Source organism: Molothrus ater, chromosome 24, assembly GCF_012460135.2.
Source record: "Molothrus ater isolate BHLD 08-10-18 breed brown headed cowbird chromosome 24, BPBGC_Mater_1.1, whole genome shotgun sequence".
NCBI classification, from domain to species: domain Eukaryota; kingdom Metazoa; phylum Chordata; class Aves; order Passeriformes; family Icteridae; genus Molothrus; species Molothrus ater.
The window spans coordinates 1,436,929-1,457,021 of NC_050501.2; the positions used below are offsets into that span (position 1 = coordinate 1,436,929).

General features: G+C 59.6%; 1 protein-coding gene across 2 annotated transcripts; it reads right to left on the reverse strand.

The window, feature by feature from the left end:
- Nucleotides 1-2,841: 2,841 nt before the first annotated feature.
- Nucleotides 2,842-18,019, reverse strand: LOC118695520 (cAMP-dependent protein kinase inhibitor beta-like). 2 transcript variants are annotated; one of them, XM_054517200.1, is made up of 5 exons: nucleotides 17,579-18,019; nucleotides 5,987-6,080; nucleotides 5,877-5,925; nucleotides 3,864-4,015; nucleotides 2,842-3,333 (listed from the first exon to the last, which is right to left on the reverse strand). In XM_054517200.1, the coding sequence occupies exons 4-5, from the start codon at nucleotides 4,006-4,008 to the stop codon at nucleotides 3,251-3,253; spliced, it is 228 nt and encodes a 75-aa protein (XP_054373175.1). In that variant the 5' UTR covers nucleotides 4,009-4,015; nucleotides 5,877-5,925; nucleotides 5,987-6,080; nucleotides 17,579-18,019; the 3' UTR covers nucleotides 2,842-3,250. The 2 variants fall into 2 exon arrangements, with proteins under 2 accessions (XP_054373175.1, XP_036253015.1); XM_036397122.1 differs by adding an exon at nucleotides 4,271-4,375 and having other exon boundaries at nucleotides 5,877-6,080.
- Nucleotides 18,020-20,093: the final 2,074 nt, after the last annotated feature.

The window sequence follows — 20,093 nt, forward strand, 5'->3', positions numbered from 1 at the left end:
ATGGATTATGCACACACACACACACAGAGAGATGCACACACACATGGATGCACATGCACATGGATGATGCACACACACACACACAGATGCACACACACAACAATGCACACGCACATGGATGCACACAAAATATCCCTGCACACATGCGTGCACACACACACACGGGGGCACACAAATGGATGCACATGCACATGCACACAGATGTACACACACACATGGATGCACACACACACATGGATGCACACACACACATGGATGCACACACACATGGATGCACACACACACACATGGATGCACCTGCACATGCATGCACACAGAGGGATGCACGCACACAGATGCACACACACATACACAGATACACACACACATGGGTGCGCACACACATGGATGCACACAGAGGGATGCACACGCACAAGGATGTGTCCCTGCACACACACACACAGATGCACACACACATGGATGCACACAGAGGGATGCACACACACAGATGCACACACACAGACACAGATATCCCTGCACACATGCACACACACAGATGCACACACACATGGGTACACACACACATGGATGCACACAGAGGGATGCACACAGAGGGATGCACACACAAACACAGAGATATCCCTGCACACATGCACACACTCACAGATGCACACACACATGGGTGTACACACACATGGATGCACATACATAGATGTACACGCACACATGGATGCATACACACACACATGGATGTGTCCCTGCACACACACACACATGGGCTCACATGCACATGGATGCACACAGAAGGATGCACACACACAGATGCACACATACACACAGATATCCCTGCACATGCACACACACATACACAGATGCACACACACACACAGATGTCCCTGCACACATGCACACACTCACAGATGCACACAGACGGGTACACATACAAATAGATGCCCGTGCACATGGTGCCCATGGATGCCCGCACACACGGATGTGCATGCACACACAGTTGCACACACACACAACAATGCACACACACACGGATGCACACAAACACATGGATGTGCATGCACACACAGTTGCACACACACACAACAATGCACACACACACGGATGCACACAAACACACGGATAGCCCCACACATGCACACACACACAGACAGATATCCCTGCACATGTGCACACACTCATGGATGCGCACTCACGGATGCACACACATGGGTACACACACAAATAGATGCCTGTGCACATGGGTGCCCATGGATGCCCACACACACAGATGTGCACACATGGGACTCCATGCCCACGAATGCCCACATAAACCAGTGCCCATGAGCACACACATGGCCCCACACAGTGATTCCAGTGTGTGTGGGTGCCCATGACCCTACACATGGATACACACACACACACACACGCGAGAGCCCATGACAATGTAAAGGGGTGCCCACGCACACAGATGCACACACACAGGGATGCCCATGCACACGGGTTCCCACACCCACAAATGCCCCTGTAAATGGGTGCCCACACCCACAGATGCCCCCACACACGGATACCCACAGCCAGGGATGCCCCTGCACGCGTCCATTCACACCCAACCCTCCCTCCCACCCAGGACTGCCCTCCAGGCCAAGGTGCCTGGGAGCCCGATGGTGGCCGGGCCCCGTGGGGCGCTGGGGACGGTGGCCCCGCCTGTGGCCCCACCTGTGGCCCCGCACGGCTCTCCTGGGACCTGGGCTGCGGGACTCCTTTGCTGGTCCCACAGCGACAGCTATAGGGATGGGATGGGATGGGATGGGATGGGATGGGATGGGATGGGATGGATGGATGGATGGATGGATGGATGGATGGATGGATGGATGGATGGATGGATGATGGATGGATGGATGGATGGATGGATGGATGGATGATGGATGGATGATGGATGGATGGATGGATGGATGGATGGATGGATGGATGGATGGATGGATGATGGATGGGGGATGGATGGATGGATGGATGATGGATGGATGATGGATGATGGATGGATGGATGGATGGATGGATGGATGGATGGATGGATGGATGGATGGATGGATGATGGATGGATGGATGGATGGATGGATGATGGATGGATGGATGGATGGATGGATGGATGGATGGATGGATGGATGATGGATGGATGAATGGATGATGGATGGATGGATGGATGGATGGATGGAGGGATGGGGTGGGTCCAGCTCCAAGTCCAAACACCCAGTCCTTGCCAGGTTCTGTGCCACCCTTGTGCCAGTCCTGGGCCACTCCCACCTCTTGTGGCAAAAGCCGAAGTGTTTCCAGAGCTGAGCAAACACCTCAAGAAGGTCCCAGCAGCGCGGGCTCTGGATGGCTCCGTGCCAGTCGGATTTTCCTGATTCCAGGGGCCTCCCAGGAGTTGCGGCTCCGGCCAGAGACAGCGACTGGCAGAGGAGCCCTCCCTGAGTCCCTCAGTGCCCGCCGGGAGGGTCCCATCCCGCCCTCTGGCAGAAGCTCCTCTGGGAAGCAGGGGCAGAGCCTGGGAAAGCCCCACTCCGTGTCCCCTCTGTCCCCAAAGGCCGCAGGACCCGGCGGGCCCCGCCCGGGGCTGGGGAGGGGATCCGGCGTGGGGACCGTGGGGGCTCGGGGGCTGGGGTGCTCCGAACAGCATTGCCCTGCTCCCCGGCCCCAAACTCAGCAGCATCCCCCATCCCCCGGAGCGGGGAGCACGCTGGGGGTCCCTCAGACGTGCTGGCAGCTTTGCTTAAGGGCTGGGGGGCTCTCGGGTCGTGTTTCCAACCTCACCCCCCCAAAAACTTGGGAGTGGCTCGTGAGTCACCCAGAAGAAAGGCCAGGAGACGAGGGGTACCCAAAAACATCACAGTGAACACCACACTCAGCAAGAAACACCCGTGGCTGCTCCTGCGGCCAGGAGGGCCCCCCGGGACCCCCCCGCGCTCGGCTCCGCCAAATGCCCCAGAAGAAAAAGATTCCTCCCCCCGGGGAGGCCAAAACATCCCCCCCACCCCCGAGTCCTGGCCCAGGGCGTGGGTGGGAATCGCCCCTCGGTCACGGCAGGTCCCCTCCGTGTCCCCTCCTTGTCCCCTCCGTGTCCCCGCCACGCGCGGCTCCCGCACGGCCGGGGGGACGCTCCGGGGTCCCGCTGCGGCAGCACCGAGGAAATCCCAGCGGGCTCCGGCCGAGCCAGGAGAGCTGGGCTGGTGCCCGCAGCCCCCTCCTTCCTCCGCCGGTCACAAATGTCCCCCCGGGCGGGGTTAGGACGTGTCCTTCAGCTCGGGGCTGGGCGGCTGCGGAGGGGGCGCCTCCGCTGAGGGCGACTGCATGTCCTGGGCACTGCCTGCGGGGAGAGAGCGCGACACGGTCATGGCAAGGGGTCAGAGCAGGGAATCACGGAGTCATTGGGGCTGGGAAAGAGCTCCAAGAGCATCGAGTCCGACCTGTGCCCGATGCCTGCCTTGTCCCCAGCCCAGTGACCTTGGACACCTCCAGGCATGGGCACTGCAAACCCCCCTGGGCAGTTCCAATGCCTGGACACCCTTTCCATGGGGAAATTATCCCCAGTATCCAACCTGGGCCTCCCCCGGCCGTTCCCTCTGCTCCTGTCCCTGTTCCCTGGAGCACAGCCCGGCCCCCCCGGCTGTGCCCTCCTGGCAGGAGCTGTGCAGAGCCACAAGGGCCCCCTGAGCCTCCTTTGCTCCAGGCTGAGCCCCTGCCCAGCTCCCTCAGCCTCTCCTGGGGCTCCAGACCCTTCCCAGCTCCGTTCCCTGCCCTGGCCTCGCTCCAGCCCCTCGGTGTCCTTGTCCCTCAGCACAGGATGAACACGAGAGCCGCTGTCCCTGCCCACCCCACATCCTCCTGGTCACCCACCTGCGCTCAGGGACATCTCGGCCAGTTTGAGGGGCAGGTCGGCGGGGCTGACGCCGGCGGGCGAGCCCAGGATGTCGGGCAGGGCATTGCGCCGGCCCGTCCTGCCGGAGGATGCGAAGTCCAGCACGGGTTCCACCTCGGTCATGCTAACCCTGGGGAGACATGTCCCCTGTGTCACCTCTGGAGCACGGCAAGCTAACAGGACCTGGCTCTGCTCTGGGCTGGTGGCTCTGGTGCCCTCTGCTCCCCCTGCACTCTCTCTGCCCTCCAGGAGCAAAGGCAGGGCCACCCTGCAGCCCCTGGGACTGGCCACCCCCACCCTGGCACCTCTGAGTGCTCTGATCTCTGCTGGGCACTGCTGGGAGGGAAGGGGCTCCCACCACCCCCCCGAGCCCAGGCAGCCTTACCGGGCACCCTCCAGCCTGGCCTGGCACCGCGTCTGCCCCGTGCCCAGGTGAGGGACACCACGGGGGACAGGGATCTGTCCTGGCTGTGTCCCCTCTGCCTCTGACCTGGGGGAGGCAGAGAGGGGGTCACCAATGAGGCTGGGACAAGGGGGGTGAAAACAGAGCAGAGAAAGAGCTGGGGGGGACAATGGGCTGTGACCACATGGGAGCAACCACAGCACCCCCAGAGCATCATCCATGGTGGGATGGATGGGAGAGGGATGGATGGATGGATGATGGATGGATGGATGGATGGATGGATGGATGGGAGAGGGATGGATGGATGGATGATGGATGGATGGATGGATGGATGGATGATGGATGGATGGATGGATGGATGGATGGATGGATGATGGATGGATGGATGGATGATGGATGGATGGATGGATGGATGGATGGATGGATGGATGGATGGATGGATGGATGGATGATGGATGGATGGATGGATGGATGGATGGATGGATGGATGATGGATGGATGGATGATGGATGGATGGATGGATGGATGGATGGATGGATGGATGGATGGATGGATGATGGATGGATGGATGGATGGATGGATGGATGGATGGATGATGGATGGATGGATGGATGGATGGATGGATGGATGGATGGATGGATGGATGGATGATGGAGGGATGGATGATGGATGGATGGATGGATGGATGGATGGATGGATGGATGGATGATGGATGGATGGATGGATGGATGGATGGATGGATGGATGGATGGATGATGGATGGATGGATGATGGATGGATGATGGATGGATGGATGGATGGATGATGGATGGATGGATGGATGATGTTTGGATGGATGGATGGATGATGGATGGATGGATGATGGATGGATGATGGATGGATGGATGGATGATGGATGGAGGGATGGATGGATGGATGGATGGATGGATGGATGGATGGATGGATGGATGGATGGATGATGGATGGATGGATGATGGATGGATGGATGGATGGATGGATGGATGATGGATGGATGATGGATGGAGAGCAGGGATGGGGCTGCAGAGGTGACAGGAATGGAGGCTGAGCCAGCACTGCCAGGGAACTGCATGGAGTCCCCAGCCTGGGGCACCCCTGAGTCCCTTGGAGAGCGGCTCCTGCTGGCAGAAGGGGCTGGGGTGCCCTGGGTGGGTGGGGGCACTCCTGGGATGCCCCTGGAATCAGGAAAATCCAACTGGCACGGAGCCATCCAGATGCCTGCACTGCTGGGACCTTCTCGAGGTGTTTGCTCAGCTCTGGAAACACTTTGGGCTTTTGCCATGGGAGGTGGGAGTGGCCCAGGGGTGGCACAGGGGTGGCCCAGGGGTGGCACAGGGGTGGCCCAGGGGTGGCACAGGGGTGGCCCAGCGGTGGCACAGGGGTGGCACAAGGGGGGCACAGGACCTGGCAGGGACAAGGGGCCCTCCACCCCCCAGATCCCCTCCACCCCACACAGAGCACAGGGACCCCGAACCGCCCCCCCAGCAGACCCATCCCCTCCAGGCCAGATGCTGGTGGCAATGCTGGGACTGGTGTCCCCAAGCTGGTGGCGGTGGGGGTGTGAACTCACCGGTGTCCTGCTGGGAATTCCTGCTGGGAATCAGTGCTGGGAGTCACTGGGAGTCACTGGGAGTCACTGTAGTCACTGGGAATCCCTGCTGGGAGTCACTGGGAGTCACTGGAGTCACTGGGAATCCCTGCTGGGAGTCACTGCAGGGAGGACGAGCCAAGGTCCTTGGCACAGGTGCTGTGTGCACAGGAGGGGTGGCCACAGCTGCGGGGAGGGGGAGAAAGAAATGATTAACCAGGGAGGTGATTAGTGATTTGTTAATTAGTGATCAGTGCTGGGGTGGCTGTGCCATGAGGGGCAGGACCTGGGTGCTGCTCAAGGGGGAAACTGAGGCACGGGGCCGGGCTGGTGGGGACAAAGGCAGGGGTGGGGACAAAGGTTCCCTGTACACCTGCATGGCCATTGCCCCCTGGAGCCACCTGCACTGCTCCAGCACAGGCGTGGGCAGTGCCACAGGTGTGGGCAGTGTCACAGGTGTGGGCAGTGTCACAGGTGTGAATTGTCACATGTGTGCATTGTCACAGGTGTGAGCAGTGCCACAGGTGTGCATTGTCACAGGTGTGAGTTGTCACAGGTGTGTGCAGTGTCACAGGTGTGTGCATTGTCACATGTGTGCATTGTCACAGGTGTGAGTTGTCACAGGTGTGAGTTGTCACAGGTGTGAGCAGTGCCACAGGTGTGCATTGTCACAGGTGTGAGTTGTCACAGGTGTGTGCAGTGTCACAGGTGTGTGCATTGTCACATGTGTGCATTGTCACAGGTGTGAGTTGTCACAGGTGTGAGTTGTCACAGGTGTGTGCAGTGTCACAGGTGTGTGCATTGTCACAGGTGTGAATTGTCACATTTTCACATGTGTGTACACTGTCACATGTGCATTGTCACATGTGTGTGAATTGTCATGTGTGTGAATTGTCACGTGTGTGCAGGGTCACATGTATGAATTGTCACAGGTGTGTGCATTGTCACAGGTGTGAATTGTCACATTTTCGCATGTGTGTACACTGCCACGTGTGCATTGTCACGTGTGTGTGAATTGTCACGTATGTGTGCAGTGTCACAGATGTGTGTGTCTGTGTATGTCACCTCTGCTGGGCTGTTCGATGTGCCCATACAGGTGTGTGCATGTGTGACATTCCCTGTCACACCTGTGTGACACTGGCAGTCTGTGCAGTGTGACACGCACTGTGTGGCACTCCCTGTCACTGTGCCCGCACCTGTGGCACCTCCGGGCTCCCAGTGCCACAGCCGTGTCACCTCCTTGTCCCAGAGTTTGTCCCACCCCCTCGTGCTCAAGGTCCCGGCCCTCCCCTGGCCCCGCCCATGCCACAGCAGCACCCGGGGCAGCCCGAGCCTGGCACGGGGACCCGTGTGCCACCCCCGGGGTGTCCCGCCGTGTCCCCGGGTGTTTGGGTTCACACACCGTGTGTGTGAGCACAGAGCACACGCATTGCAGGGGCTCCGTGGGTTTGAGGGAGAAATCCTGCACGGAAAGGGCTGGGCAGGAGCCACCAGGAGCGACCGAGCAGCCGCGGGATGTGGCACTTGGGGACAGGGGAGGGACCGAGCAGCCGCGGGATGTGGCACCTGGGGACAGGGGAGGGGCTGAGGGAATGGCCGGACTCTGATCTCGGGCGTCCAGGCTGGAGGATGAGGGGATTCCCTGTGGATCCCTACGGATCCCTGATGCCATGTTCACACTCACACACACACACACACACACACACGCCCACACGTGTATGCTCACACACATTTACACACACATTCACACGCACACACATGTGCACACACACAGTCATGTGTTCACACACACACACACACACACACACGTGCACACACATACATTCACACACTCTCATGCAAACTCACACACACACATACACATTCACAGACACGCTCACACACATGTGCACACACACACACATGTTCACTCACACACTTTCACACACTCGTTCACACTCACACTCATGTGCGCACACACACACATGCAGACACACACTCAGACATGGTCACACACACACACTCTCACACTCACACACTCACACACACACACACACTCTCACACTCACGCACACACACACACACACACACTCTCACACTCACACACTCACACACACACACACACTCTCACACTCACGCACACACACACACACACACACTCTCACACTCACACACACACTCACACTCACACACACACTCACACTCACACACACACTCACACACACACACACACACACTCTCACATGCACACTCACACTCGTTCACGCTCACACTCACACACACAATCCCTGCCCCAGCCCGGCCCCCGGCCGGATCCGAGCTGCCCCGGCAGCCGCAGCAGCGCCGGGAGCCGGGAGTGCCCAGCCCGGGAGTGCCCAGCCCTGGGAATGCCCAGCCCCGGAGTGCCCAGCCCGGGAGTGCCCAGCCCTGGGAATGCCCAGCCCCGGGAGTGCCCAGCCCCGGGAGTGCCCAACCCGGGAGTGCCCAGCCCGGGCCGGCCGGGTCCTGCCCGTGCCCCTCCCGCGGGTCCCGGCCATGGGGATGGGATCAGACCCCGCTCTGAAAAGCCCCACCGGGGACCAGGACCCTGGGGCTGGCTGGGGACACAAACCCGGGGTTGTCACCACCACCCTGAGCTCCCTGGGGTACAGCACTGCTGTCCCAGGAGCCCATGGAGCTGTCCCTGCACCCGGGGACATTGGCCAGGCCACCAACACCTGCCCCATGCCACGACCTCCAGGTCTGCAGCCCCACATTTCTCCTCACAGAGAAAAGCAAGGCACAATTCTCCCCAAGAGTATTCTTATCTCATTTGCTGTTCTGTGTTTGTGCCAAAGCAGAATGCAATGTGGAGATTGTTCACCCACAGTGATGGGGTTTGGTTCCCTTGGCCTGTCAGGGCCAGGTGTGTGTGTGTGTGTCAGGACTGTTGGGGGACAGTCACGGGATTCTGTGCAGGGTGAGCAGGGTTGGGTGCTTGGCAGACTCAGTTTAGATGGGTAATATAGTGTAATATAGTATAGAATAACACAGTGTAATATAGTATAGAATAATATAGTATAATGAAGTAATTAATTAGCCTTCTGATACCAATAGAGTCCTCCTCATCATTCCTCCTTCATTGGGCCCTCACAGCACAGCTGTACAGGTCCCACAGGCAATTCCAACCCAAATGGGGCAAATCCCACTGGATAGACCTGGTGAGGGAGGATTTCCCCCTCTAAGCAGGGACACTTTTGGTGGCTTAGTGGGGTCTCAGCCTAAAAAAGCTTCCGGAGTCACATGGAAGCTCCTCGGGGCCACTGGCTCCTGCTTTAATGCCCCTAATGGGATCGAGGAGGGAAGGGCAGAAATAAACCTTAATCCCACTGGAGATGGGCAGGGAAGGTGCTGGGAGAGGTGGAGGGAGGAGATGGCCAGGCATGGATGAGCTCCTTGGTCAGGTTCCCTGGGAACAGCAGAGCCCTGCAGGAGGGGAGGAGGGTGCTGAAGGGGCAGAGGAAGGTGAGACCTGTCACAGACATGTTTTATGAAAAATCCCTTTGCCAGGATCTTTTCTCCTGAGAAGCTGAGAAGCTCCAGCTTCTCCACGTTTTGCTGCTTTGGAATGTGATCTGGAGAATTGTTTACCCAGCATGTGAAATTGGTTTTACTTGATGACCAATGACAGCCACCTGTGTCGAGGCTGTGAGCAGTCACAAGATTTTATTATCATTCCTTTCCTTTCCTTTCCTTTCCTTTCCTTTCCTTTCCTTTCCTTTCCTTTCCTTTCCTTTCCTTTCCTTTCCTTTCCTTTCCTTTCCTTTCCTTTCCTTTCCTTTCCTTTCCTTTCCTGCCTTCTGATGAAATCCTTTCTTCTACTCTTTTAGTAGAGTTTGAATATATCATTTTCTGTTCATATAATATATATCATAAAATAATAAATCAGCCTTCTGAAACATGGAGTCGAGATTCTCATCTCTTCCCTCGTCCTGGGACCCTCAAACAGCACCACAGGACCCACCTGGGGCTGGAGCAGTCCAAGGAACCCAGGTCAGGGTCACACACATCCATGATCCCCTCTGACACAACTTCTTGGGGTTGCTGGGGGTGGCAGGGACCCCAAACTGCACCTGGAGCATGGGGACCACCAGGGACACTCCTATGATGTGTGCTGGGGTAGCAGCTGAACTCTCCCCTCACCAGAGACAACAAACCAGGAATGCTCCAGGAATTTAGGGCCTGGGAGGTGTTACAGGAATCTTGAGGATTCATTGAACCACAAGGATTTGCTTCTTCTTCAGCTTCTGAGTTGTTAGTGGGCCATGAGCTCCTCTGGAAGGGGGTTTGGGGCATTTAATGATCTTGGTTTCCTCTCTCTGGGGGTTCCTCCTGCTCATTTCATTCAACGTTTTATGGGATCTGTGCTGGGAATGCTGCAGCCTGGAACAAACCATCAAAAATCAACCAGCAACAAACCATCAAAAATCCAACCAGTTCATCCACTCAGTGCTGATGAACACGATGAAAAATGGGAAGGATTTAGCAAGATGAAACTGTAAAATTGAGTGGAATGGGAAGGAAAGAGATGCCCCAGGTCAGAAGGGAATGGGAGCATCACCAGGAAAATGAGCCAGGAGTCCACACAGGAGGGAAATCCAATGGGCTTGGCTTAACCAGAGCCTGAGAGGCAGCAGGCAGCCCCGGAGCTGGGAGCAGCAGATGGCAATAATTAAACACAGGATAAAATCTGGAGAGCCTGGAGCTCCCCGGGGAGGCAGCAGGTTCAGCTCCTCTCCAGGGAAGTGGCTGCAGGAGCCCTGGGGATGCTGAGCCAGGTGGGAACGGGCTGTGTCACCTGCCAGGGACAGCTCCAGGGTCCCAGGGAGGGGGAAGGACAGAAACACTGGCCTGAACTCCTGAAAGGGGGAAAAGCTGCAGGAATGAGGGCTGGTGCAGGAATATTGAACGTGGAGGTGCAGAATGACTTTTGGAACAGGTTTTGCTCCACATGAGGGAGTGTCTGGAGAGGATGATGGTCCCTCCTGGCAGGGCTGCAGCTTCCAGACCCATCCCCATGGGATGCTGGCACCCCCCTGCCTGCCCTGGGCAGCAGAACCTCTCCAACCATGGCCTGGCATTTTCAGCCCTAAATCCCCAGGATTCCAGGTGGGCCAGGCAGGAATTTGGGCCAGCTTGGATCTTGCTGGGCACTTTGGGAGCGATGGTCTGGAGTGAAGTGTCAGGGATCCAAGTGAACCTGCATCCTGTTGGAGCACCAGCAAGGTCTCCCACTGGTTTTCCCCCAGTTTTCCTCTGGCTCTTCTCCTCCCTGGCTCTTTCCCAAAGCTCTGAGGAATTGTTCCAGTGGGATTCCTAGGCAGGGGTGACACTGGCAGCTCCCCAAAGCTCTGGCACATCCTGGTACCCTCAGGGTTGGCTCTTCCCCAGGATTCCCTTCCCAGCAAACCCCCCCCGTTCCAAAGGCTTTGGACAAGTGGCTCCTACTCCTTCCCTCTCCATGGAGCAGCAGATCCCCCTCATTGGGATAATTCCACTTCCAGAGGAATCCCCATCACCCTCTAAGCCCCCTCCTGTTGTGTCCTGCCTTGAGCTCTGACCTTCCTCCTGCTCTTGCACACTCATCCTCACAGCTGGATTGGCTTTGCCTCTTCTCCACCACTCCTGTTTGTGCTTGGATTGTCCCACCCATGGATTTGGGAGATGCTGAAGGGTCTCTTTGTCCTCTCCATCACCCTCACATCCCATCCCTCCTTCCTGCCTGGTCCCTATTGCTGCTCTGCAGATGGGCAGGACCAGCTTTAGGCTCAGTCCCACCCCTGCTCACGCCCAAATCCTGAATTATTCCACCCAGACATCTCCCAGATCCCAGGGATCCTTTTAAAGATCAGCCTTCATCCTCTACTTCCTTTTGCACAATTCAGGGTTTCACTGCCCAGAGCAGCTGTGGCTGCCCCTGGAGCCCTGGCAGTGCCCAAGGCCAGGCTGGACATTGGGGCTGGCAGCACCTGGCACAGTGGGAGGTGGCCCTGGGCTGCAATGAGCTGGCATTGAAGATCCCTTCCCACCCAAACCACTCTGGCATTCCCATTCCTCAATCCAGGATGGAAAGCAGCACCAAAAACCATTGCAGCAAATGGAGAAAGGAAAGGAAAGAATGATTTCCTGGATGGTTCCAGGTGCCCCCAGTGCCATTTGCCACAGGGGTTTGTAGCCTGGCAAGGCCTGGTTGGAGAGGTTTGGGCTCTGCCAGGGTGCCCAGAGCAGCTGTGGCTGCCCCTGGAGCTCTGGCAGTGCCCAAGGCCAGGCTGGACACTGGGGCTGGCAGACCCTGGCACAGTGGGAGGTGGCCCTGCCATGGCAGGGGTGGCACTGGGTGGGGTTTAAGGTCCTTTCCAACCAGGGATTCTATGACTTATTATTTAGGGTTTTTTTTTTTCCAGCTGTAGGACTCGGAATTTTTATTTCCACACAAAACCTGAGCTGTGTCCCAGCTAATACAGCCTAGGCAGAGCACAAACCCTTCTCCTCAGGGGCTCAGCTGGGCTTGTGGCATACTGAGACCTAAATTCCTGTAGAAGGCAAGGAGAAGGAAGGGCTCTGAAATGGGACACCGGTAATCTCCATCCCTGCGGTTGCCGGCTCCCAGCAGGGCGGGGTGCAGGGAGGAGGGGTTTGCTGCCAGGATGGAGCCGCCGGCAGCAGCAGAGGCGCTGCTGTTTCTCTGTCACCCACGGGGATGATGGCAGAGTTCAGCTGTGCCCAAAAGCCAAGCTGAGTCTGTCCAGAAGGGATTTCAGGCTGTTTGTATAAACTGTCCCTTGGGATTTTAGTGCTGGAAACACAAACCAGAGCAAGCCCTGCTCCAGTGTGGGAGCAAACCCAGCTCTTGTGCTCCTGGACATCCCAACCCTAAATTTTCCTAAGCAAACCCAAATTCTGCCAACCCAAATCCAGGTGTCGCAGACATATTTTATGGAAAATCCTTTCCTTAGGATTTTTCCTCCTGAAAAGCTGAGAGGCCTCAGGAACAAAATGTACCCAATGGTTATCTGCTGCTGTGGAATGCAACAGGTGCACCTGGGATTGGGCTCATGTGGTTGTTTTTAATTAATGGCCAATCACAGGGAGCTGGCTCGGACAGAGAGCTGAGCCACAAAACTTTGTTATCATTCCTTTGTATTCTATTCTTAGCCAGTCTTCTGATGAAACCTTTTCTTCTATTCTTTTAGTATAGTTTTAATGTAATATATATCATAAAATAATAAATCAGCCTTCTGAAACATGGAGTCAGATCCTCGTCTCTTCCCTAGTCAGAAAACCCCGGTGAACACCAGCACAATCCAGGTGCTTCCAGACCTGGGGGTGCTCACACCTCATCCCCACCAGGGCTTGGCTCCCCCACAGGGCAGTGACCCCCGAGAAAATCCCCTCTGGATCCTGCAGGCCTGGGCTGGGCCAGGGAGCAGCGCTCAGAGGACTCAGCAGTTTAATCCTGGCACAGCCCTGCTGAGCTCAGCATCTCCCACCAGCCCACACTGGGATAAAACCGAGGTGTTTCTCCCCTGGGAGCAGCACAAGGGGCATCCTGGAAAGAAGCTGAAAGCACCTGGCAAACCTGGATGTGTGATTCCCTCAGGAGCACCTGGATCCAGCCCTGAGCTGCTCTGATTAGAGAGCAAAGCACCAAAGGCTCAGAGGCACGAGGCCATGGCTGACACTGCAGCTCCATCCTGCATCCCAAACCTCCATGGAAAACCTGGAGAACCTCAGCTGTGCTGCCCGGAGAGGGAATGGCCAAATCCCAGCTCCTGTTCCCCATCCTCTGAGGCCCCCAGCCCAGCACACATCACTGCTGCTCTCCCCTGGGGGACGTTTCCATCTCTTTGTGCAAGGAACGAGGATTTCTGGCTTCTCCCAGCACATGGAGCAGGGTCTGGGGGGCTGTGAGGGGTGAGGTCCCTCTGCCAGGAGGCACTGAGGGAGGGAGGGAGGGAGGAAGTGGCGGAAGGAAGGAAGTGGCGGAAGGAAGTGGCGGAAGGAAGTGGCGGAAGGAAGTGGCGGAAGTGGCGGAAGTGGCGGAAGTGGCGGAAGGAAGGAAGGAAGGAAGGAAGGAAGGAAGGAAGGAAGGAAGGAAGAAAGGAAGGAAGGAAGGAAGGAAGGAAGGAATGGAAGGAAGGAATGGAAGCTGCTCCAGCCACGCCCAGCCAGGTGTTCTCCAGCCTGTAGGCCATGACCTGTTCCAGAGCTATTCCTATTCCATCCTCCACCCCCATCAGTTAATTCCCTTTAATTAACTGATTAAAGGTAATCAGCTGGAGTGGTGGGAGGAGCACAGGAATTCCTACTGGGGAGCTTGGGTGCCAATCAGAGACCGTACAAAGCTTCTGGGTGAGCTTCCCTTCCCCACATTCCTCAGTGCCATCGGCTGCATCCGGCTCCTTTTTGAGTCCAAGGGGGAAACACCACGGCCCCTTTGGCATCAGGGGGGTGGGAGCCACCCCAGCCCCATGAGATGGACCTGGAGCCTGGACAACCCAGCCTGGATAACCCAGCCTGGACAACCCAGCCTGGTTAACATGGATAACCCAGCCTGGTTAGCATGGGTAACCCAGCCTGGATAACCCAGCCTGGTTAACATGGATAACCCAGCCTGGTTAACATGGGTAACCCAGCCTGGATAACCTGATTAACCTAGCCTGGATAACCCAGCCTGTATAACATGGGTAACCCAGCCTGGAAAACCCAGCCTGGTTAACATGGGTAACCCAGCCTGGTTAACCTAGATAACCCAGCCTGGCTAACCCAGCCTGAACAACCCAGCCTGGTTAACCTGGATAACCCAGCCTGGATAACCTGGGTAACTCAGCCTGGATAACCTGATTAACCTAGCCTGGATAACCCAGCCTGTATAACATGGCTAACCCAGCCTGGCTAACCCAGCCTGGTTAACCTAGATAACCCAGCTTGGACAACCCAGCCTGGTTAATCTGGATAACCCAGCCTGGACAACCCAGCCTGGATAACCTGGATAACCTGGATAACCCAGCCTGGACAACCCAGCCTAGTTAATCTGGATAACCTGGATAACCCAGCCTGGCTAACCCAGCCTGGTTAATCTGGCTAACCCAGCCTGGCTAACCCAGCCTGGATAACCTGGATAACTCAGCCTGGCTAACCCAGCCTGGATAACCTGGATAACTCAGCCTGGCTAACCCAGCCTGGATAACCTGGATAACCCAGCCCTGCTCTGGGACTCAGGGAAATCAACAGCAGCCCTGCATCTCTGTGGGGAAGGAAGGGATCTAATGAGGGTAATTAAGGTGATTGAGCCCTGGGTAATGGAGCTCCCAGCAGAACCCTCAGCTCCCTGCTCTGACACACCACAAACTGTAATTTTGCATAATCCAACCAGGTAATTTAGCATAATAAAGGTGTCACCCACATGCACAGCAGTTCCATTCCTGGCCAGGCTCAGGCTCCCTCCCCACAGAGGGTTTTCAGCCCCAGCCCCGGGTGGAGCATCCAGGGTTGGAATGGGGACACCCTCGGTTCTGTGGCTGTGGAGCCGTGGGTGGCACCGGGATGGGTGCCAGGGGAAACCCAGGGAGCTGTGGGCTGTCCCAGGGAGCCAGCTGGGTGCCACCAAGCCTGTCCCAGGCTGTGCCATGCCGGGAGTGCCACGGCCTGGGTGGCACCAGAGCTCGGGCACCACGGGAGCCTCCTCTCCCTGCAGGAGCTCCTTCTGCTCCATCTGCCCCTGGTGGCACCTGGGGAGGACCCTGGGGAGGACCCTGGTCCAGCTGGGGTTGGAGGAGGCTCCCAGCCCTGCTGGAGCACCGGGATAAGTGCAGACAGCCAGAATTCCAGGGAGCAGAGGCAGCTGGAGCTTCCCTGGGAGCTCTGGCTCTCCAGGGAGCCCTGGGAATTGCTTCCCCAGCCCCTGGGTGCCTTTGGATCCTTGGCACTGCAGCCCAGCCCAGGGGAGCTGGGAAACTTCCAGGACCCCCAGCTCTGAGGCAGCAGCTCCCAGCCGGTGGTGAGGCCGTGCAAGGAGGTGATCGAGATGTGTCCCTGCACCGAGGGGGGAGCGCCACCAGGAGCCTCCAGCTGCCACCGCCACCCTGTGACAAAAACCCAGCCCTGGGAGCTGGCAGGGAGGGGACCAACAGCCAAGGAGGGGAGAAATCCGTGCAGGTGCTCTGGGATCAGAGGCATGGCTGGAAATCTGTGATGGAGCAGAGCCAGTCCCAGTGGGCCAGGGCTGAGCCAGGAGCTGGAATTGTCCATTCCAGGAGCCAAGAGAGCTGGAATTGCTGTTCTAGGAGCTGGAATTGTGCATTCCAGGAGCTGGAATTGCTGTTCTAGGAGCCAAGGGAGCTGGATTTGTCCATTCCAGGATCTGGAACTGCCATTCCAGGAGCTGGAATTGCCCTTTCCAGGAGCTGGAATTGCCATTCCAGGAGCCAAGGGAGCTGGAATTGCCCATTCCAGGAGCTGGAATTGCCATTCCAGGAGCCAAAGGAGCTGGAATTGCCCATTCCAGGAGCTGGAATTGCTGTTCCAGGAGCCAAGGGCAGAGCAGGGCCGGGGTCCCCATCCTGTTCATGGTGCCAGGTCCCCCAAGGTCTGGAGCAGCCAGCAGAGCTCCTGCAGCCGCCCCAGGAGCTGAACCCCAAGGTGTCCCCACAGCCAAACCCCCAGAGCAGCCCCAGAGCAGCCCCAGAGCACTCCCAGTCTGCCTCCAGCCTCCCAGCCCGGGCAGAACCGCTGGGATTCCCTCAATTCAAAGTGAGCATCGAGCTCTGCCTCCACCTTTACCCTCCCCCATCTCCTGCCTGGGCGGAATTGGTGCTGAGCTGGAGGGTGAGGCCAGGGGACAGCGGCAGGGCTGGGTCCCTTTGTGACAGCGAGGACTGGGGTGGACACCCCAAGGTCGTGGGCTGGGAGCATTCGGGGTGAGCAGGGGACATCCTGCCTCTGCCACCTCCTCGGTGGCACTGCCACCCAGCCAGGGGACAGCAGCCAGCTCCGGGGACCCAAGGGACCCGATCCAAGCATCTGCAGGGGCCATGTGCCAAAGCGATGCCCCAAGGCGGGGAGGAGGGGCTGTCCCTGGGGAAGCCCTTTGCTCCCGGCAGGAAGCACCACAGGAGCGGGCCCGTGTCCCTGCTCGGGGGCTCTGCCCCGGGGGGCTCTGCCCCGGGCCCAAATCCCCTGGGAAGCTCCAAGCCGGGAGGCCGAGGGCCGGAGCTGGGGGTTGGGTAGAAGCGGCGGCTGAGAGGGCAGGGCAGGGGGAAGGTGGAGGGGCAGCGGTGGCCCAGGACATGCAGGGGTGGGTGCCAGGCTGCGACAGAGGTGCCACCATGGGGGCTGATCTGAGTGCCCACCCTGGGACAGACGAGCCTTGCCTGGTGCCTCAGCACTGCTCCCCCAAATCCTCCCCCGAGCCCCCTGGCCCTGGAGGGTGGCACAGACACCCCAAGCCCTCGAGAGATACCACAAAACCCATCGGTCCCCGAGGCCACCACCACCACCCCTGACCCTCCGGCCTCTGCACCTTCCAGGGAGGTGCCCGGGGTGGGCACCAGTCCCCGGGGTGGGCACCTGGTCCCTCGCTCTGGTGAGCTCAGGACACCCTCCGCGATGGCCCAGGGCCCCGGTGCCACCGCGTCACCTGCACCCAGCAGCCACCAGCCGCTCACCTGGTGCCGGCGGCGATCCCGGGGCCGGTGCCGAGGCCGGTGGTGACGGTGACACCGAAGGTGATGCTGCCGCCGGTGCCGGGGGCGATGGAGATGTCGGTGCCGGGGGCGATGCCGGTGCCGCTGTTGATGCTGATTCTGGTGCCGGTGCCGATGGTGATGCCGGAGCCGGTGGTGATGCCGGTGGTGATGCCGGAGCCGGTGGTGATGCCGGAGCCGGTTCCGATGGTGGTGCCGGTGCCGGTTCCGATGGTGATGCCGGTGCCGGTGCCGGTGGTGATATCGGAGCCGGTGCCGGTGGTGGTGCCGGTGCCGGTGCCGGTGCCAGCCCGGCCGCCGGGGGAAGGATGCTCCGCGCTCGGCAGGAGCCGCGGGGAAGCCTCCGGCTCCAGGCGGCCCTGGGGCACCCGGGGCCGAGCCGCCGCCGCCGCCGCCCGCCCAGCGCCGCCGCTCCCGCCCGGCCCGGCCCCCGCTCGGCGCGGGGGGGACCCAGCGCGGCCCCGCCCGCCGCCCCCCCCGCTCCCCCCGCCGCCGGGGCCGCCCCTCGGCCCCCCCCGGGCTGCCGTGTCCCCGCGTCCCCCCGCGCTGGCACACGGCAGGGAGGGAGGGAGGGAGGGAGGGAGGGCTGTGACATCCCCCGGGTCCCCAGCTCCGGGGGACTCTGCCCCCCCCCGGACCCCCAGCCCGCGGCGTGGCCGCCAGCCCTGCTCGGGGAAATGGGAAATTTTCCCTCCGATTTCCTCTGGATTCGGCTCCCCGGCTGCAGAGCCCCCAGGGGGGTGGGTGGAGGGGGCTCTGCTCCCCCACCAGGACAATTTGACCCCAACCCACACAGCTCCGTTTGGTGCGGCCAAAATCAATGCCAGGCTCCCAATCTTTGGGGGAAAAAAAGAATTAAAAAATCCGTGGCTGCACCCGTGTGGTGGGTGGGGGAGGGAGCGGGGGGCTGGGAGACCCTGAACTGCGGCTGGAAATCCAGCGGATCACGGCACGGCCCCGCCGGGCACAGCCCGGGCACGGAGCTGATGCCGCCAGCTGCTCCTGGCCTGGCACCGGTGTCACCTTGAGGGGGGGACACGGCCAACGCTGAGGGTGTGAGATGGGGGCTCTCAGCCCCACCCCGAGCTGGGTCAGGGCAGGAGGTGCGGGAGGCAGAGCGGGAATTCAAACGGTCTGGAATTCCAGCCAGGAGCAGCGACCACCTCCCAAAGCTTCCATCGGCATCCCTGCCACGGGGAAACGCGTGGGGTGGCTGAGAGGCTCCAAAATGATGTCCCTCCCGGCCCCGAAGGTGGCTGTCCCCAGGGCTGGGGCAGCGGGGTGTGCTTTGGGAGGGACTCCGCGGGTGATGAGGTCCCTGCTCCCCATCCCTGCAGGAGCGGGGCTGGGCCGTGATCCCAAATTCCCGGCTGGGCCGTGATCCCAAATTCCCGGCTCTGGCCAAGCTCCGCTGGCCGCCGATGGCCACGGGCGATGCTCAGCGCCCGGAGCGCGGTTTCCATCCCGTCCCTTCCCCTGGAGCGGGGCTGCCGCCCCGGACGGGCGATGCTTCCCCGAGCCCCGCAGCCACCAGCGGACCAGGGGACAGCGACACGGACAGGAGCCACCAGAACACGGCCGGGGCTCGCCTCTGGTGCCCCCGAACCCCAAAACCTCGGCAGGGGCTGCGGTGCCGTGCCCGGGGACGTGGGGACACACGGGTGGCGGTGCCGTGCCCGGGGACGTGGGGACACACGGGTGGCGGTGCCGTGCCCGGGGAGGGACACACGGGTGGCGGTGCCGTGCCCGGGGAGGGACACACGGGTGGCGGTGGCCGCTCACGGCGGGGACGTGGGGGACACACGGGTGGCGGTGGCCGCTCACGGCGGGGACGGGCGGCGGCAGCTCCAGCGCGGCCAGCGGGGAGCGGAGCCTTCGCCAGCCGCTATTTTTAGCTGCTCACGCTCCGCTTTCTCCTTGACTGTCTCCCCTCGCTGGAGCAGCGTCGGGCCGAGCAGCGGCGATGTTTATCCTGCCTGGCACCCGATCGGATGTGACACCGCTGTGGCGGGCCGAGGGGACGGCTGGGAGGCAGCGGGGGATGCTGCGGGCATGGGAATGGGAAGGGACGGGAGGAGAGCCCGCTGTGCTTCGGAGCACCTTGGAGAGTTCTCCCTCTCCCCAGCTCCCGAGCGGGCCCGGCGGATGCTCCGCCCTGGGACAGCTGAAGGGCAGAGCATCCATTCCTCCGAGGCTGAACAATTCGCCCCAGTGTGATCCTTTGGGACGGCTGGGCTGGGGGACCTGGGGAAACTGAGGCACACCAGAGGTGTGTGAGTGCCTCCATATCCTGCCAGGGCGGTGCTGGCATGGAATAACCTCTCCCAACCCTCCTGCATCCAGGGCATGCAGAGCAGCAGCAGCCCAGAGCCCCAGCTGGAGCTCCCAGAATTGGGTACAAACCCCAGGGATCCAGGACAGCATCTGGGAAGGGGAAAATGATTCCAGAATTATTCCCTGCTCAGGCAGCTCCCAC